The 20,996-nt window shown below is 35.0% G+C and overlaps 1 protein-coding gene across 1 annotated transcript; it reads left to right on the top strand.

Annotated features, from left to right (window-relative positions):
• Positions 1-7,522: 7,522 nt before the first annotated feature.
• Positions 7,523-9,000, top strand: LOC144889211 (uncharacterized; the record flags this gene model as incomplete). The annotated part of the gene is made up of 2 exons (XM_078769235.1): positions 7,523-7,714; positions 7,874-9,000. Coding segments are annotated over 2 exons (1,319 nt in total), but the record flags the coding sequence as incomplete, so codon positions are not given.
• Between the last annotated feature and the right edge of the window lie 11,996 nt (positions 9,001-20,996).

The raw sequence follows: 20,996 nt of genomic DNA, 5'->3' as shown, positions 1-20,996 counted from the left end.
TTCAACACTAACACAAGTGTGAAAAGTGTTTCCTGCACCAACACAAGTGCGAAAAGTGGTTTCCTGCACCAACACAAGTGCGAAAAGTGGTTTTTCAACACTAACACAAGTGCGAAAAGTGGTTTTTCAACACTATCACAAGTGCAAAAAGTGGTTTTTCCACACTAATACAAGTGCAAAAGTGGTTTCCTGCACCAACACAAGTGCGAAAAGTGGTTTTTCAACACTAACACAAGTGTGAAAAGTAGTTTTTCCACACTAACACAAGTGTGAAAAGTGGTTTTTCAACACTATCACAAGTGCAAAAAGTGTTTATTCCACATTAATACAAGTGCAAAAGTGCTTTCCTGCCCCAACACAAGTGCGAAAAGTGGTTTTTCAACACTAATACAAGTGCGAAAAGTGGTTTTTCCACACTAATACAAGTGCAAAAGTGGTTTCCTGAACCAACACAAGTGCAAAAAGTGGTTTTTCAACACTAACACAAGTGTGAAAAGTGGTTTTTCAACACTATCACAAGTGCAAAAAGTGTTTTTTCCACACTAATACAAGTGCAAAAGTGGTTTCCTGCACCAGCACAAGTGCGAAAAGTGGTTTTTCAACACTAATACAAGTGCGAAAAGTGGTTTTTCAACACTAACACAAGTGCGAAAAGTGGTTTTTCCACACTAATACAAGTGCAAAAGTGGTTTCCTGCACCAACACAAGTGCGAAAAGTGGTTTTTCAACACTAACACGAGTGCGAAAAGTGGTTTTTCCACACTAATACAAGTGCAAAAGTGGTTTTCTGCACCAACACAAGTGCGAAAAGTGGTTTTTCAACACTAACACAAGTGCGAAAAGTGGTTTTTCAACACTAACACAAGTGCGAAAAGTGGTTTTTCAACACTAACACAAGTGCGAAAAGTGGTTTTTCCACACTAATACAAGTGCAAAAGTGGTTTCCTGCACCAACACAAGTGCGAAAAGTGGTTTTTCAACACTAACACAAGTGCGAAATGTGGTTTTTCCACACTAACACAAGTGCAAAAGTGGTTTCCTGAACCAACACAAGTGCGAAAAGTGGTTTTTCAACACTAACACAAGTGTAAAAAGTGGTTTTTCAAAACTATCACAAGTGCAAAAAGTGTTTTTTCCACACTAATACAAGTGCAAAAGTGTTTTTTCAACACTAACACAAGTGCGAAAAGTGGTTTTTCCACACTAATACAAGTGCAAAAGTGGTTTCCTGCACCAACACAAGTGCGAAAAGTGGTTTTTCAACACTAACACAAGTGCGAAAAGTGGTTTTTCAACACTATCACAAGTGCAAAAAGTGGTTTTTCCACACTAATACAAGTGCAAAGTGGTTTCCTGCACCAACACAAGTGCGAAAAGTGGTTTTTCAACACTAACAGAAGTTCGAAAAGTGGTTTTTCAACACTAACACAAGTGCGAAAAGTGGTTTTTCAACACTATCACAAGTGCAAAAGTGTTTTTTCCACACTAATACAAGTGCAAAAGTGGTTTCCTGCACCAACACAAGTGCGAGAAGGGGTTTTTCAACACTAACACAAGTGCGAAAAGTGGTTTTTCAACAATAACACAAGTGCGAAAAGTGGTTTTTCCACACTAATACAAGTGCAAAAGTGGTTTCCTGCACCAACACAAGTGCGAAAAGTGGTTTTTCAACACTAACACAAGTGCGAAAAGTGGTTTTTCAACACTATCACAAGTGCAAAAAGTAGTTTTGCCACACTAATACAAGTGCAAAAGTGGTTTCCTGCACCAACACAAGTGCGAAAAGTGGTTTTTCAACACGAACACAAGTGTGAAAAGTGGTTTTTCAACACTATCGCAAGTGCAAAAAGTGTTTTTTCCACACTAATTCAAGTGCAAAAGTGGTTTCCTGCAACAACACAAGTGCGAAAAGTGGTTTTTCAACACTAACACAACTGCCGAAAAGTGGTTTTTCAACACTAACACAAGTGCGAAAAGTGGTTTTTCCTCACTAATACAAGTGCAAAAGTGGTTTCCTGAACCAACACAAGTGCAAAAAGTGGTTTTTCAACACTAACACAAGTGCGAAAAGTGGTTTTTCAACACTATCACAAATGCAAAAAGTGTTTTTTCCACACTAATACAAATGCAAAAGTGGTTTCATGCACCAACACAAGTGCGAAAAGTGGTTTTTCAACACTAACACAAGTGCGAAAGTGGTTTTTCAACACTAACACAAGTGCGAAAAGTGGTTTTTCAACACTATCACAAGTGCAAAAAGTGTTTTTTCCACACTAATACAAGTGCAAAAGTGGTTTCCTGCACCAACACAAATGCGAAAAGTGGTTTTCCACACTAATACAAATGCAAAAGTGGTTTCCTGCACCAACACAAGTGCGAAAAGTGGTTTTTCAACACTAACACAAGTGCGAAAAGTGGTTTTTCAACACTAACACAAGTGCGAAAAGTGGTTCTTCAACACTAACACAAGTGTGAAAAGTGGTTTCCTGCACCAACACAAGTGCGAAAAGTGGTTTTTCAACACTAACACAAGTGCGAAAAGTGGTTTTTCAACACTATCACAAGTGCAAAAAGTGGTTTTTCCACACTAATACAAGTGCAAAAGTGGTTTCCTGCACCAACACAAGTGCGAAAAGTGGTTTTTCAACACTAACACAAGTGTGAAAAGTAGTTTTTCCACACTAACACAAGTGTGAAAAGTGGTTTTTCAACACTATCACAAGTGCAAAAAGTGTTTATTCCACATTAATACAAGTGCAAAAGTGGTTTCCTGCCCCAACACAAGTGCGAAAAGTGGTTTTTCAACACTAATACAAGTGCGAAAAGTGGTTTTTCCACACTAATACAAGTGCAAAAGTGGTTTCCTGAACCAACACAAGTGCAAAAAGTGGTTTTTCAACACTAACACAAGTGTGAAAAGTGGTTTTTCAACACTATCACAAGTGCAAAAAGTGTTTTTTCCACACTAATACAAGTGCAAAAGTGGTTTCCTGCACCAGCACAAGTGCGAAAAGTGGTTTTTCAACACTAATACAAGTGCGAAAAGTGGTTTTTCAACACTAACACAAGTGCGAAAAGTGGTTTTTCCACACTAATACAAGTGCAAAAGTGGTTTCCTGCACCAACACAAGTGCGAAAAGTGGTTTTTCAACACTAACACGAGTGCGAAAAGTGGTTTTTCCACACTAATACAAGTGCAAAAGTGGTTTTCTGCACCAACACAAGTGCGAAAAGTGGTTTTTCAACACTAACACAAGTGCGAAAAGTGGTTTTTCAACACTAACACAAGTGCGAAAAGTGGTTTTTCAACACTAACACAAGTGCGAAAAGTGGTTTTTCCACACTAATACAAGTGCAAAAGTGGTTTCCTGCACCAACACAAGTGCGAAAAGTGGTTTTTCAACACTAACACAAGTGCGAAAGGTGGTTTTTCCACACTAACACAAGTGCAAAAGTGGTTTCCTGAACCAACACAAGTGCGAAAAGTGGTTTTTCAACACTAACACAAGTGTAAAAAGTGGTTTTTCAAAACTATCACAAGTGCAAAAAGTGTTTTTTCCACACTAATACAAGTGCAAAAGTGTTTTTTCAACACTAACACAAGTGCGAAAAGTGGTTTTTCCACACTAATACAAGTGCAAAAGTGGTTTCCTGCACCAACACAAGTGCGAAAAGTGGTTTTTCAACACTAACACAAGTGCGAAAAGTGGTTTTTCAACACTATCACAAGTGCAAAAAGTGGTTTTTCCACACTAATACAAGTGCAAAGTGGTTTCCTGCACCAACACAAGTGCGAAAAGTGGTTTTTCAACACTAACAGAAGTTCGAAAAGTGGTTTTTCAACACTAACACAAGTGCGAAAAGTGGTTTTTCAACACTATCACAAGTGCAAAAGTGTTTTTTCCACACTAATACAAGTGCAAAAGTGGTTTCCTGCACCAACACAAGTGCGAGAAGGGGTTTTTCAACACTAACACAAGTGCGAAAAGTGGTTTTTCAACAATAACACAAGTGCGAAAAGTGGTTTTTCCACACTAATACAAGTGCAAAAGTGGTTTCCTGCACCAACACAAGTGCGAAAAGTGGTTTTTCAACACTAACACAAGTGCGAAAAGTGGTTTTTCAACACTATCACAAGTGCAAAAAGTAGTTTTGCCACACTAATACAAGTGCAAAAGTGGTTTCCTGCACCAACACAAGTGCGAAAAGTGGTTTTTCAACACGAACACAAGTGTGAAAAGTGGTTTTTCAACACTATCGCAAGTGCAAAAAGTGTTTTTTCCACACTAATTCAAGTGCAAAAGTGGTTTCCTGCAACAACACAAGTGCGAAAAGTGGTTTTTCAACACTAACACAACTGCCGAAAAGTGGTTTTTCAACACTAACACAAGTGCGAAAAGTGGTTTTTCCTCACTAATACAAGTGCAAAAGTGGTTTCCTGAACCAACACAAGTGCAAAAAGTGGTTTTTCAACACTAACACAAGTGCGAAAAGTGGTTTTTCAACACTATCACAAATGCAAAAAGTGTTTTTTCCACACTAATACAAATGCAAAAGTGGTTTCATGCACCAACACAAGTGCGAAAAGTGGTTTTTCAACACTAACACAAGTGCGAAAGTGGTTTTTCAACACTAACACAAGTGCGAAAAGTGGTTTTTCAACACTATCACAAGTGCAAAAAGTGTTTTTTCCACACTAATACAAGTGCAAAAGTGGTTTCCTGCACCAACACAAATGCGAAAAGTGGTTTTCCACACTAATACAAATGCAAAAGTGGTTTCCTGCACCAACACAAGTGCGAAAAGTGGTTTTTCAACACTAACACAAGTGCGAAAAGTGGTTTTTCAACACTAACACAAGTGCGAAAAGTGGTTCTTCAACACTAACACAAGTGTGAAAAGTGGTTTCCTGCACCAACACAAGTGCGAAAAGTGGTTTTTCAACACTAACACAAGTGCGAAAAGTGGTTTTTCAACACTATCACAAGTGCAAAAAGTGGTTTTTCCACACTAATACAAGTGCAAAAGTGGTTTCCTGCACCAACACAAGTGCGAAAAGTGGTTTTTCAACACTAACACAAGTGTGAAAAGTAGTTTTTCCACACTAACACAAGTGTGAAAAGTGGTTTTTCAACACTATCACAAGTGCAAAAAGTGTTTATTCCACATTAATACAAGTGCAAAAGTGGTTTCCTGCCCCAACACAAGTGCGAAAAGTGGTTTTTCAACACTAATACAAGTGCGAAAAGTGGTTTTTCCACACTAATACAAGTGCAAAAGTGGTTTCCTGAACCAACACAAGTGCAAAAAGTGGTTTTTCAACACTAACACAAGTGTGAAAAGTGGTTTTTCAACACTATCACAAGTGCAAAAAGTGTTTTTTCCACACTAATACAAGTGCAAAAGTGGTTTCCTGCACCAGCACAAGTGCGAAAAGTGGTTTTTCAACACTAATACAAGTGCGAAAAGTGGTTTTTCAACACTAACACAAGTGCGAAAAGTGGTTTTTCCACACTAATACAAGTGCAAAAGTGGTTTCCTGCACCAACACAAGTGCGAAAAGTGGTTTTTCAACACTAACACGAGTGCGAAAAGTGGTTTTTCCACACTAATACAAGTGCAAAAGTGGTTTTCTGCACCAACACAAGTGCGAAAAGTGGTTTTTCAACACTAACACAAGTGCGAAAAGTGGTTTTTCAACACTAACACAAGTGCGAAAAGTGGTTTTTCAACACTATCACAAGTGCAAAAAGTGTTTTTTCCACACTAATACAAGCGCAAAAGTGGTTTCCTGCACCAACACAAGTGCGAAAAGTGGTTTTTCCACACTAATACAAGTGCAAAAGTGGTTTCCTGCACCAACACTAGTGCGAAAAGTGGTTTTTCAACACTAACACAAGTGCGAAAAGTGGTTTTTCAACACTAACACAAGTGCGAAAAGTGGTTTTTCCACACTAATACAAGTGCAAAAGTGGTTTCCTGCACCAACACAAGTGCGAAAAGTGGTTTTTCAACACTAACACAAGTGCGAAAGGTGGTTTTTCCACACTAACACAAGTGCAAAAGTGGTTTCCTGAACCAACACAAGTGCGAAAAGTGGTTTTTCAACACTAACACAAGTGTAAAAAGTGGTTTTTCAAAACTATCACAAGTGCAAAAAGTGTTTTTTCCACACTAATACAAGTGCAAAAGTGTTTTTTCAACACTAACACAAGTGCGAAAAGTGGTTTTTCCACACTAATACAAGTGCAAAAGTGGTTTCCTGCACCAACACAAGTGCGAAAAGTGGTTTTTCAACACTAACACAAGTGCGAAAAGTGGTTTTTCAACACTATCACAAGTGCAAAAAGTGGTTTTTCCACACTAATACAAGTGCAAAGTGGTTTCCTGCACCAACACAAGTGCGAAAAGTGGTTTTTCAACACTAACAGAAGTTCGAAAAGTGGTTTTTCAACACTAACACAAGTGCGAAAAGTGGTTTTTCAACACTATCACAAGTGCAAAAGTGTTTTTTCCACACTAATACAAGTGCAAAAGTGGTTTCCTGCACCAACACAAGTGCGAGAAGGGGTTTTTCAACACTAACACAAGTGCGAAAAGTGGTTTTTCAACAATAACACAAGTAGTGTAATAATGTTGCTTCTGGGACACCTCCGTTTAACATGGGAAATCCCTATCTAATGTCATTTACCCCCTTGTCTTTTTCAAAAATCATAAACACCTCTATTTCTCCCACCCTCATCTTTATGAACCTTTTGTCTGTAGTACCTATCCTTAATGTTGTTCATTAGACCACTCAAACACTACAAATATTTGTTTTCTCTTATAGACCTATCATCCTTCTTCTACATATCATCTGGCAGATTAATCTTTGACCCACTCAAACATTGACCCATTCACTTCCATATTAATTCTTTCCCTCCCTCATTGCCCCTAAACACCTATATTTCTCTCACCCTGTTCTTTACGAACCTTCTAACCTTTTGACATGTTATCCTTATTCATTAGACCACTTAAACACCTGTGATCCTTCTGACCTCATGGACCTTTTAACCTTTTACTCTTAATATCATCTGGTGAATATAACCCACTCAAACAACTACCCTACAAATATTTGTTTATGCGTGGGAAATAATTTAATTCTCCTACAACTCTCTTCACCATCTAATATATTAACAAAAAATATGTTTGAGTTTGGTTCTTTATTAAGATATTTTAACTGAGCTAAGATAAAATGGTAAACCTCCCTCAATGTTCTTGTTTGAGCGCCTCCAGTGCCACATACCATTTTTTGGTAAGCTCCGCCCACTTTTTGGTAAAACACGCCCACTTTTTGTTAAGCCACGCCCACTTTTTACTAAGCCCCGCCCACTTTTTACTAAGCCCCGCCCACTTTTGCTAAGTCCCACCCACTTTATAAACTCTTCAGCATTGTATCATTTCCAGGTAATACATTACATCATTTTCAGGGAATTTCCATCACATCATTTCCAGTTAAGACACGCCCAGGGAATTTCCACAGGAAGACACACCCAGTCCTTATAAAAGGCACCGACCACACAGGCTTTTTCAAACACGCTTTCTGCTTCACTTGAGAATGGACTACTATGCCGAAATGGAATGGGATAACTTTGCTATTCCATGGAGTCCTACTACCTGTGTAGAACTCAACCTTCAGATTGATGAACTGGACTCGAACCTCTTATCAATGGAGGTAAGTTTGTTTATTTATTTATTTATTTATTTAATTTTTTTTTTTTTAAGATGAGACTCGTGTAAGAGTTAACAAAGTTTATTTTAATATTCATAGAGCTTGATTTATACAAATAAAAAATATTGTATTAAATTAATACATTGTTATTTTCTTTCACAGGAAATTGTATCTGAGATACGAAATGAAAATTCTGCTTTTAACACAACTTGGGATGAAGTTATTTTTTTGTTTGAAGACATTTTGAACAACCAAGACCCCCAGAACGAGTTCTACCTTGATGACCCAGCCAAAGAGTTATACCTTGGAGATCCACAAAATCCTGAAAAAGAGTTTTACCATGATGATACTTGTTGTGAGTTATCAAAACAAAACCCACTGAACAAGTTCTACCTTGATGAGCCAGAATACAAGTCATACATTGGAGACCCACAAATTTCTGAAAATTGGGAAAGGAGAGTTCTCCCTGATGGTCCGCAGTTATACTATGTGAGACACATCATAGAAACCCTAAAAAATTGGGCAAGGAGAGTTCTCCCTGATGGTCCGCAGTTATACTATGTGAGACACATCATAGAAACCCTAAAAAATTGGGCAAGGAGAGTTCTCCCTGATGGTCCGCAGTTATACTATGTGAGACACATCATAGAAACCCTAAAAAATTGGGCAAGGAGAGTTCTCCCTGATGGTCCGCAGTTATACTATGTGAGACACATCATAGAAACCCTAAAAAATTGTGAAATGGGAATTCTCCCTGATGGTCCGCAGTTATACTATGTGAGACACATCATAGAAACCCTAAAAAATTGGGAAAGGGAAGTTTTCCCTGATGGTCCGCAGTTATACTATGTGAGACTTATCACGGAAACCCCCAATATTTCTGAAAATTGTGGTTTTACCTTGGGGACTTGGAAAGATGGTTATATTTTTGGAGACTCGGAATGGGGGTTTTGTTTTGATGACTCGGAATGTGATACCTATCTTGGAGGCTCAACAGGAATGTGGTTATACCTTGGGAACTTGGAAAGTTGGTTTTATTTTGGAGACTCTACCTGTGGGGTTCCTCTTGGAGACTCTTTGGATTCTAAAGCAATGAACAATGTTCTTTATTTAATGACGCTTGATTTAAGCAATATCAAGAAAGTTCGAGGAAGAAAATGCTGGAAAATTCTTTCTTCCCATTTCTACTTCTTCAAACTTAAAAGCCTTGAAAGACAGAATTGGAGGAAGAGGAAAAAAAAAAAAAGAAATACGTATTTAAAAAAGAAGAAAAGAAAGATTATGTTAGGGTTTGGGTGGGATTTTGAATGTGAGGGTTAGGGATGGGGTTGGGTTAGGGTTGGGATTTTGAATGTGAGGGTTAGGGTTGGGGTTGGGTTAGGGATGGGGTTGGGTTAGGGATGGGGTTGGGTTAGGGATGGGTTGGGTTAGGGTTGGGATTTTGAATGTGAGGGTTAGGGTTGGGGTTGGGTTAGGGATGGGATTGGGTTAGGGTTGGGATTTTGAATGTGAGGGTTAGGGATGGGTTGGGTTAGGGATGGGGTTGGGTTATGGATGGGGTTGGGTTAGGGTTGGGGTTGGGTTAGGGATGGGGTTGGGTTAGGGATGGGGTTGGGTTAGGGATGGGGTTGGGTTAGGGATGGGGTTGGGTTAGGGATGGGGTTGGGTTAGGGATGGGTTGGGTTAGGGATGGGTTTGGGTTAGGGATGGGGTTGGGTTAGGGCTTGGGTTGGGTTAGGGTTTGTATATTATTATGACTCACTCGCACATACACACACACACAAAAGTTAAGCCCCAACTAAAAAGTTGTGGGATTCTGTGTTTGGGGTTCACAGATTTAAAAACGTATCCCCATTATACACACACAAAAGTTAAGCCCCAACTAAAAAGTTGTGGGATTCTGTGTTTGGGGTTCACAGATTTAAAAACGTATCCCCATTATACACACACAAAAGTTAAGCCCCAACTAAAAAGTTGTGGGATTCTGTGTTTGGGGTTCACAGATTTAAAAACGTATCCCCATTATACACACACAAAAGTTAAGCCCCAACTAAAAAGTTGTGGGATTCTGTGTTTGGGGTTCACAGATTTAAAAACGTATCCCCATTATACACACACAAAAGTTAAGCCCCAACTAAAAAGTTGTGGGATTCTGTGTTTGGGGTTCACAGATTTAAAAACGTATCCCCATTACATTTTATTTATTTATTTATTATTTTCAAGGGTATTAACTGCTTACTTGTGTTTTTTGTAATTCTTGTGAGTAAAATGAACCCAAGATTTCTTCTCCATTTAAATCATATAATTTGTAGGTCCAAGGGACTGTATCCATTACATCAATGATTTTAAATAATTCACGAGTCCATTTTTGTGTATAACCTTTCTCAAAATGACTTTTCCATTTGTATATTCTTACAATATCACCAACTTTAAACTTGGGCTTTCTCAAATTAATCTCCTTTTCATATTCTAATTTTGTAAATGTTTCTGATGGTTTTGATTGTGTTGATGAATGAACTGTATTATTGTAATTATCTACAATATCCTGAATTAAATACACCCATTTTTGAGAACCGAGTTGTGTGAATTTTTTATATAATTTCTATTTTAAAGTACGATTAAAACGCTCAATAACAACTGCCTTTCCTTCATTAAAGGTGCTGTATAATTTAATACCCTTCCCCTTAAGAAATTTCATGAATATTTTGTTATAGAACTCTGTTCCCTCATCAGTCCATAACTTCTTTGGTTTCCTTTTATCCCGATCAAATATTAGCTTAAAGGCTAACATTAAAGTATCACCCCTTTTATTTTTTAAAGGGACAACCCAGGCAAATCTACTCCTCAAATCAATAACGGTTAAAGCATACCTGTATCCCCTGTCATTATTCAATTCAATTAAATCAGCGGACCATATGTGGTCAGTGTATTTAGAATAAACCTTCCTTCTTTTAAACTTTGTGATTATAGGTTTGTGTAATTCTTCAGCCAAAAGCTCCTCAGTCTTGATGACATCATTAGAGCCTAATAGTTTTTTGAGGAATAACCAAGACCAAGTTTCAATTTAGCATTTATCAAATTTCTCACAATAAACCTATCAACTTTCTCTCTCAACGTTGGATTTTGTATCAAAGACAAATTATACAACATTTCGCTGTCGGCTTTATGTTTTTCAGTCAACGTAGTGGTTTTCCCATAAGCAATATCATGCTTCATACACACTTCGTCAACCCTATTTGTAGGTTTAGACCAAGGTTTAGGATTGTCAGCCTCATCTAATCTTTTATCCAAGTTTGTTCCTGGACCACAGAAAGAATACCCTGGAAGGTGTAATTCCCCTGGAATTCCAGTTGTTGTAAATTTACTTCCTGACAGAAACTTTTGTATGTCTCCTCCTCTTTTAGGAGAGATGAATTGGCACTTTTTAGAGCCACATACTTGACATATTCCTTTTTGATAAACTCTATTATTTTTAGCTTTAACATAAGAGATATTTTTAGATTTAGTTTTCTTTTTACATTTGAGACAATAACTCATATTTATTTATCAGAAAAATTCCGACAGAGTATCAAAACCTTTTTGGTTTTCAACATATACATTTCAATCTTTATTTTTAAAACATAAAGAATCCTAAGGAATGCCTTCACTCTCTCCTCCATTTATTTACAAATAAAAACTAACTAAAGTCAATGACACCAACATCATCAATCACATAATCTTTTCCTTCTTCTTCTTCTTCTTCTTCACCACTTTCTCGTTTAAATCTCCTCCCTGAAATTGAAGACATTGACGTTCTTATTTTTGAAACCATTATCTTCATAAGAGTTGTTAATTCTTTAATTTCCTCTTCGGTGCGTTGAGATTGATTTATTTGCTTTAATACACTCAATCTTTTATGAATCTCAATGATTTCCATCTTTTTATATTTTTCCTCCCTCTCTCTTTGCTCCCTCTCCTCCTCCTCCATTTTCTCCCTCTCCTCCTTCTCCTTTTTCTCCCTTTTCTCCCTTTCCTCCTTCTCCCTTTTCTCCCTTTCCTCCTTCTCATTTTTCTCCCTCTCCTCCTTCTCCTCCTTTTTCTCCCTCTCCTCCTTCTCCTCCCTCTCCCTTTCCTCCTTCTCCTTTTTCTCTCTTTCCTCCTTCTCTTCTTCAACTCCTTCCTCATCCCTTGCTACCCTTGAGTTTGAACCCCAAAGAATATTATACATATACTCATCTGGATTTTGAGATATTCTTGTATCTATAATTATTTTTCTCATAATAGGATACCAATAAGATTTGTTGACGATTTCTAAAAGAGTTTTATATTTCATAACTTTGAGAAGTTCATTTTTATTTAATATTTTAAACAAGTCTCTATTTGTGGGTTTAACAATATCAGTATAAGGCCAGTTTTTAATGACAAAATTCCCATGTATATGCTCCAAATCATAAGGTATGTAATACCGAGCACCCTTTTCTTGTAGGTATCCTTGAATACAAAAATTATAATTCTCTTGTAGTCTTCTTCCTGCCATTTATGTATCAGAAATATATGTGAGATTAATATTATGACAGGTAATACCACCCCATCTTCCCACTACCAAATCGGTTTGTATTCCTCGGCTTTCTATCCTTATCTCATTACCTTCCTTCTTTGTCATGCGAACCATCGCTATACTATCATATATTTTTCTTTTCTTAAAATCACGTATTTGTTGTTTACTAATTGTACTTCCACATAAATCCTTATCCTCACCAAGTGGATAATATTCTTCTTTACGAGACTGATTTAAATCATGTAGGTCTTCTATGTTTATTGAAAAAGACCAATTATACCCTAAATCAGGCATATCATACCCCCATTTATTAATTCGCATATTAACTAAATGTCCTTCTTTATAAAATTCAATTGTAAGCAGGTAGTTAAATTCAATGAGGAAAGGTGTATGGTCAGTATAACCAGGTGTTGTGGTTGTAAATTTTACTTCTTTCACAAAACGTGCTGTTTTCTTTAAAAATATATATTGTGATAAATCACTTAATCTAATTAAGTCATTCGCATCTGTAGGGTTTGGATAATTGATTAATTTATAAGTATTCTTCATATTAATATTTTTACTTACACTATATTTTTGTCGTTCAGCCTGTGCCTTTGTATAATAATTTGATAAATCAATATCCTGAGAGGATTTTCCAAAGATAGAACCATCTTTTCCAACATAAGTCATTTATATTAGATTAAAAATGATATCATAAAAATTTTCATTATTGTTGAGTTGAAATAATACATATAAACATAATTGACCACAACATTTAGAATTAATTTCTTGAACTTGAAATGTTTGATAAACACCATTCTGTAAGAATTGTATTACTTCAACAGGTGGTGGCATACCATAACTATCAAAATAATATTTATCCTGACTATTATGAATACAAACCCAATGAGAACCATTCTGTGTGTCTAAATTCATAATAATATTCTTTGTATTCTTATTTATATGTATTAATTCATCTCTCATACAGATTACCACATTATCAATTTTTAGTGTTTTACAATACTTGGCTAGTTCTATATTTGACGTTGTATTCTTTCCAAATTGTTTAAACCATTTATCCATTTATTTATGAGAAAGATACAATCCATTACCCCGTTTAGTTAGTTTAACACCCGCTTGAGCGATAGAGGAAAGCATATCACCAACCAACAATCTAGCTTTATCAGGTAGACTTTCAAGTTTTTGAGCAAAATCTACAATTACACCACTTCCACTAATTTGTTTCTCCAACTCCTTGTTATGTCTTTCCAATTCTTTTTGAGCTTTTAGTTGTGCCTTCCTTTCGTTAGCAGTTTTTACCGCTGCTGAAATACCACCAGTCAATGCTCCCGCCGCACTTAAACCAGCAAATAAAGGAATTAGAAACGGGAGAAATCCTCCTCTTGACTCGTCTATTGAATATTTCTTTAACATAGGTTTCGTCATTTTAATTTTAAGTGATCCAACATCATTTAGTGTTTTTACTTGTGTGTGTGTGAGTAAAACATCAATTCTTACAGCTCCTTTTCTTTGAATTGTATTAACATTAATAATACAAGGCTTTTGATTTTGAATACAAGATGTTAATTTATTAAGATTGATTTGATTAACATATACCCCTACCATTTATTTATGAGAAAAAACCTATGTGATATTAATCATAACACCATTATCTGTATTAATCTGTAATTCTGTTTCCTCCAAAAGCAAACAATAAGCATCAACTTCTTCATTCTCCCCTCTTTCAATGTATAGAGAAGTATCCACTCGATTAGACTTTATAGTTTCCTTTTGAGAACTCAGGTCAATTGCGTAGATTGTATATAAACCTTTAAATGCAACCATATCCAAAATAGGATCATTATTACCATTACTTTCACACACTTTTTGGTAGGACTTGTAGGCTTCCGCATAATCATTTTTTTCCCAATCAATTTCCAATCTATCTCGCGGATAAAATGTGCCATCAAGAGAAACCCGAAGTTGTTTCACCTTAGCATTATCACTCAGCGCATTATTCTTATTAGTACCCTCCTCTCCATCTGGTTTTTTAAAAATGAGCCATAGGTATCGTGGCTTTCCTTCAAGAACACCCAAATTCCAAGTGTAGGTAGTGTGTTCCAGTTTAACGTGTTGACATCTTCTTTTAAGGTATGATACATTTAGCGGTTTCTTTGAGTTAAGTCTTCTATTTAACATCTCCTCCGTTTTAAGATTAGGAGTATATTCACTGATATACCAACACAAATCATTAATAACAAATTTATTGTTGTCTCCAAAAGCATTTTCATCCCCAAAAAGCAACCTATTTACATTATCATTCCTTTGTAGTTGAAATCTAATTTTAAGACCATACAAAACTTTATCATAATCGCAAAATCCAAATATACCTTTAAGAGGTACTGCTACGGTAAAACTATTCACTGCTTTTGTTTCATCATTATACATTGACTTCCTTTGACTATAACCAGGGTCTGCGTTTGTACCCGTTGACATATCAGGAATAAAACCTTCAACAGCTCCCTTACCCATTCTATCACTAAACGAATATAGTGTAAATTTCATCATTTCAGATGTAGCAGAGACATAATCAACCGCTTCAACCTCTTGTGTTCCAATATACAGGCGGACACTGTCAAACATTTTCCAGAAGAAATCATTTACGAGTGTAGCATTAGTATTATTCGCAGCCTTAGTGAATTTAAATTTACACAGCAAGAAACTATCAGCTATATTCAAGTAAGTTTGTTGATTATTTATTTCAAAACTTTTTGTTCCGTTTGAATTCCAGTCTGTTCCTGTTATAGCATTTACCTTAAAATAGTCTTCCTTTTTAGTGGAGTTTGAAATGATAATCGTATCATCCAAATCATAGATACTATCAATCGCTTCCATACTTGTATTTATATAGCATTAAAATTGTTGAAACCCTGACCCAAGTATTTTAATGATTTTTTGTCGTTCTTGTGAAGATAGTTGAGTTTTACCTTTTTTTATTTCTTTGATTGCTTGTAATTTATGAGACTCCTTTTGAGCATCTTTTATACTCTTTATAGCACCCGCAACGGAGCCCACGGCAGAAGCAGTTGAATCAATTAGGTCTTTATGTTTAAGGATGGTTGAACCAATACCCATTAGAGTATCAATTATCCCATCTCCTTTATTTCGAAATTGATGACCTACACCTCGTTGTCTCTTAGGTTTATAGTATCCTCTACCCACATACCTTGTATAGTCTGGTGAAAGGAACATGCCCTCCCCTGTAATTATTTTATATTTTCCCAACTCGTGTTTTCTCACAATAACCATTATTTATTTATTGAAAAACTTCACGTAGGTGAATTCTGATGGATATAATTTCATCATTAAAGGATATCATACGATTATCTTGGTCGGTTATCCTAAAACTTACTCTGTATATGGTTTTTCCTGACACAGGTAAATAGACAAGATTTTTTGGTTCCATATTAAATTTATAACCAATCGGGGTTGAGTATGCACTGAATGAAAATATTGTATTTGTTCTTATTCCATCGTTATAAGCACCATCAATCAAATCACAATGAATTAATACTGAATTTATACCGGAGGATATTTGGATAACATTATCACTGTAAAACGTCCCGTTATTTTCAATCTTTTATGAAGAGAAACCCAATAGCTCTCTAAACGAATTTTCAATCGTGAAATCAACTTTATAATTATTTTTAAGTTTAATAGTTGATTTTGAAGTGTGTTTTTGAATATCTATTACAATATTTTTTGGTTCATCACCTTTTTCTTTCATAAGGCGAGAGACTTCTGAAGATATTTGAGAAATCTCGTAAGCTCCAGGTGAAACGGTTATAGTTTTGTAGGCAGTGCCTGGATTATAACTAAACTTGTTGTTTTTCTCTGTGATATTAAAAAGGGTATTGTAAGTTTCCATTGACAACAAAGATGCCTCATATGAGGTAAGGGGGTCAAGTTGTAGTGGGTAAGGGAATGAAGCTGTGTAATCGCTCGTTGTGAAATTAAAACTAAGAATTGTGCTTCTCATCTTATTTAATATCTAATAAAATATCTTTGTATTGACATTTATTAATTATTTTCATGTTCATCAACTGATCTAAAATGGCTGAGGATTCATTAAAACAATTGTTGTTTCCAGCCTTCTTACTACCTAATAACAATAATAGCCTATTAACTAATTGTGATGGGTCATTTGGAAGAAAACTAACACCCGAACCAAGCTTACTTAAAGCATCAATAATATGTTTCTCCTTCTCATTCTTCTTACTTTTACCAGCAACAGAAACTCCATAATCAAGTGTATTTAACAACTCAATATATACCCTATCTTCCTCTCTTTCCATATCAAGTGGTTCCTCAAAATATTTTGAACCGCTGAATCCGGGGTTTGTTAGAAGAAACATTAATCTTGGAGTTAATTTAACATTTGGTTGAGTAGAACTCAAGAACATCAATTCATCATTAAATATCAATACCTTTTCTTCCACAAGATGAAACACTGCTGGTTCTTCTGTTGGAATGAGACCTGCTCTGGTTTTTGAACCCGCAGAATATTCATTGTTTTGAAGAGCTTCCACAACATAATTAGGGGGTTGATTTACCTGCTCAAGTTTCCGAAATAATCCCTCGTCATCATATTCTAATTCACCAAGTTCTTGTTTTGTTATCTGACTAAAATCTTTGAGCATTTGAAGTTTTTTCGGAGTAAATTCTACCGTGGGAACTGTAGGGTGTTGAGTTTTCAAAAGTGGTTTAAAGAATTTCTCTTGTTTTCTTTCAAAGGCTTCTTCACCAGTTAGTTTCTGTCTCCGTTTCTTCTTTATCTCTTCCTGTTGTTTAACAACTTTTGAAACTAATTGTTGATGTTCCTTAAACTTTCTTTCTCTTTCTTCAGTATTCATTTTCTGTATTTATTTATTGAAAAATATCATTTAGTATCTCATCTTGTTTCACAACAATATATTTATATTTTCCAATCGTGTGTTTCATATAATTTTCAAATTCTTTTTTACTACATAACGTAGAGCAATTATCTCTCCAAAAATTATTTACATCTATTGAATTTAACTTAAATAAAATAAAAGTATTGGCATTGTTTCTTATTGAGCGTCGAGGGAGTTGAAAATATGATTGACTAAGATATATACAATTACAAGAAGAATGTCTCCCTCTTGTATAGTAGCTATCCATTACTGTTTGGTTTCTCTCATTAACACAATCATCAAAGATGACAAGGTTCTTTTTTGATTTATCTAAATCTTGAGGTGAAGGTATATCATCCGTATTATCACTGAGAATACAAGTTATGGGTTTCGATTTTGATTTCTGTGTATCACAAAATAATTGTATTATATCATCAATATTATAATCATTTAGTTTGTTTTGAAGTTTAAATAAACCGATAATGTCTTCCTTTTTAAGACCCGCATTAAAACCCTGTGCGAGTAGTTGATACTCGGGTTGAAAACTTGACTTTGTAAAAATTATTAAATTATCATAATCTAAAAAATTAGAACCAAGGAGCATCTTTAAAAGTAAACAGGTTTTTCCACATCCGCTTGAACCAACTATTAGACATCTCAATGAATTTGGAATGTTTTTATGGTTATTAAATTTTATCTTATTTTCCCAAACGGGTAAAAAATCATTCATTTATATATTTGGAAAACAAGTTATCCAACTTTTTTTGAGCTATTTGAGAAACTCTATATTTTATCCTGAGTTCGGGTTTAATTTCAAAATAATCCATTATTTTATTTATATAGTATCTTGTATTAACATTTCCATTAAAATTATTTTGAATAATAAATATCATTAAACCCTTATACATTTCCTCAATACAATTAGTCTCTTCCCTTGAAAGAAATGGTGTATTATCATCACAATACTTAACATTCATCTCTCTTATTAATCTTGTAAAGTAATTCATTTTTGGTTCTAATTTAAAAGAGTTATATATTTTTTTATATTTCTTATTATCATTAATTAAAATTAAATCACAGAAAATACATTGTTTATATGAATCCTCATCATTAAGCCCCACTCTATCACAAGCCGGACAATTCTCTAATTTATCATATGGAGAGTCTGGAAATTCTAAATATCCTTCAGAACTTATCATATTTATGTGGTAAATTTTTACTTAAACTAAACGCAAGTTTATTCATTAATAAATACAATGTTTCAAAGCACAAAAGACAAATTTCAATCAATCTCTACTTCGGTGGAAGATATAGAAAAATATGTCAAAGATGTTAAATTGAACAAAGATAAATATGGAAATTTTTGGGTAAAACCAGTTATGGAAAATAACATGAGCCCCTCTATTTCATTTAAAGGAAGAGCTCTAACTATACCTGGAAAGACATCCATTAAAGTAAATCTAACAAAAGTTTCTCCTCTACTCCTGGCAATTTATTCAAAGCTTGAAAAAGTGATTGACCACGATACTTTGAAAAAGAATGATAAGACCATTAATAATTCTAGAGGAGACATTTGTATTTTCTTTAATAATCCAAAGGGTGTAGATCTAAGTAAAATGAATGATGTTAATATTTCTGGTGAAATGTCATTTCGTTCTATGATAGTTAGAGATTATTTAAAGATAACTTTTGATATAAAAATTGTAGAGATTGAATCTGTTAATGAAAGAAAGTATATAGATATTGATGGGAATATTTTTCTTGCTAATTAAATATGAGTCAATACAGCAGTGAAGATTTTACTATTTCATTGAACTCAGACGATAGTGATGATAGTATTTCATTGAACTTGGACGATGGTGATGATAGTATTTCATTGAACACAGATGATAGTTATGATACTAATAGTTTGTGCTCAAATGATAGTTATGAGAGTAGCTTTATTGATGACTCTGAGTATGATTCTGAGTATTCATGTGATAGTTATGACTTAGATGATTCTGAGTGAAAAAGTGTTTTAGTTTAAGCACAGCGATATATATAAAACGGAGCTGTAAAGCTCAAAAGTGTTTTATTTTAAGCACAGTGATATATATAAAACACCACGTTTTCTCACGCTATAAATATGGTTTATTGTGATACTTGCGAGAAGGAAGTAAAATATTATAAACAACATATTCTCACCGCAAAACATACATACAACATTTTAAACAAACTTTCCCCTCTTCCACCTGAAACAAAACACTGTTCTACATGTAATAAAAATATCCTCAAGAAAGGCTTCAAAATACATCTTAAAACAAATCTACATTTATCAAATTTTATCACAACTAAAAACTCTGATGGAGCATTCAAAGGACATATTAAAATAAGAGTCTTTAACTTCAAACCTCCTGAACCAGAGTCTATAGTTGATGCTGTAGAAATAGTTAAACCTGCTGTTCAAACGTTGATTGAAAAAACACTAAAGGAAATGAAACCACTTAAATTTTATATGGGAGTAAAATTAGAAATGACAAAGGATGAAGGAGTTATAGATGCACCATACATGAGAACTGAGCCACACTTTATATCTTCATATCAAGATTTTAAAACATCAGGAGTCTATGATGAACTTATTAAACAAGAGCAAGATGTGGATAATTCAATCGTAGGAAGTGGATTCAATATAGGAAAAATTATTTACATAGACATTCATATTCTTAAATCAGATCCTCTAAAAGCTTCTTCTTACATTGATTTACCCAGTGTTATCAAAAATAGAAAAGCAGTTATCAATATCAAAAATAAAGACAATAAATGTTTTCTCTGGTCTATTTTAGCACACTTACATCCTCCACATTTTCATGATGAAAGAGTATCTCATTATAAAAAATATGAGAATACATTAAATACGAAAGATCTAAAGTTTCCGATGACTTTAAATGATATTCCTAAATTTGAAAGTGGTTTTTCCACACTAATACAAGTGCAAAAGTGGTTTCCTGAACCAACACAAGTGCAAAAAGTGGTTTTTCAACACTAACACAAGTGCGAAAAGTGGTTTTTCAACACTATCACAAGTGCAAAAAGTGTTTTTTCCACACTAATACAAGTGCAAAAGTGGTTTCCTGCACCAACACAAGTGCGAAAAGTGGTTTTTCCACACTAATACAAGTGCAAAAGTGGTTTCCTGCACCAACACAAGTGCGAAAAGTGGTTTTTCAACACTAACACAAGTGCGAAAAGTGGTTTATCAACACTAACACAAGTGCGAAAAGTGGTTTTTCCACACTAATACAAGTGCAAAAGTGGTTTCCTGCACCAACACAAGTGCGAAAAGTGGTTTTTCAACACTAACACAAGTGCAAAAAGTGGTTTTTCCACACTAACACAAGTGCAAAAGTGGTTTCCTGAACCAACACAAGTGCGAAAAGTGGTTTTTCAACACTAACACAAGTGTGAAAAGTGGTTTTTCAAAACTATCACAAGTGCAAAAAGTGTTTTTTCCACACTAATTCAAGTGCAAAAGTGGTTTCCTGCAACAACACAAGTGCGAAAAGTGGTTTTTCAACACTAACACAAGTGCGAAAAGTGGTTTTGCCACACTAATACAAGTGCAAAAGTGGTTTCCTGAACCAACACAAGTGCAAAAAGTGGTTTTTCAACACTAACACAAGTGCGAAAAGTGGTTTTTCAACACTATCACAAGTGCAAAAAGTGTTTTTTCCACACTAATACAAGTGCAAAAGTGGTTTCCTGCACCAACACAAGTGCGAAAAGTGGTTTTTCAACACTAACACAAGTGCGAAAAGTGGTTTTTCAACACTAACACAAGTGCGAAAAGTGGTTT

The sequence above is a fragment of the Myxine glutinosa genome, unplaced genomic scaffold (assembly GCF_964187855.1).
Source record: "Myxine glutinosa unplaced genomic scaffold, kmMyxGlut1.1 SCAFFOLD_1747, whole genome shotgun sequence".
NCBI classification, from domain to species: Eukaryota; Metazoa; Chordata; class Myxini; order Myxiniformes; family Myxinidae; genus Myxine; species Myxine glutinosa.
Note: the sequence above shows the minus strand (reverse complement) of the source record. Positions and strands in the feature narration are given on the sequence as shown.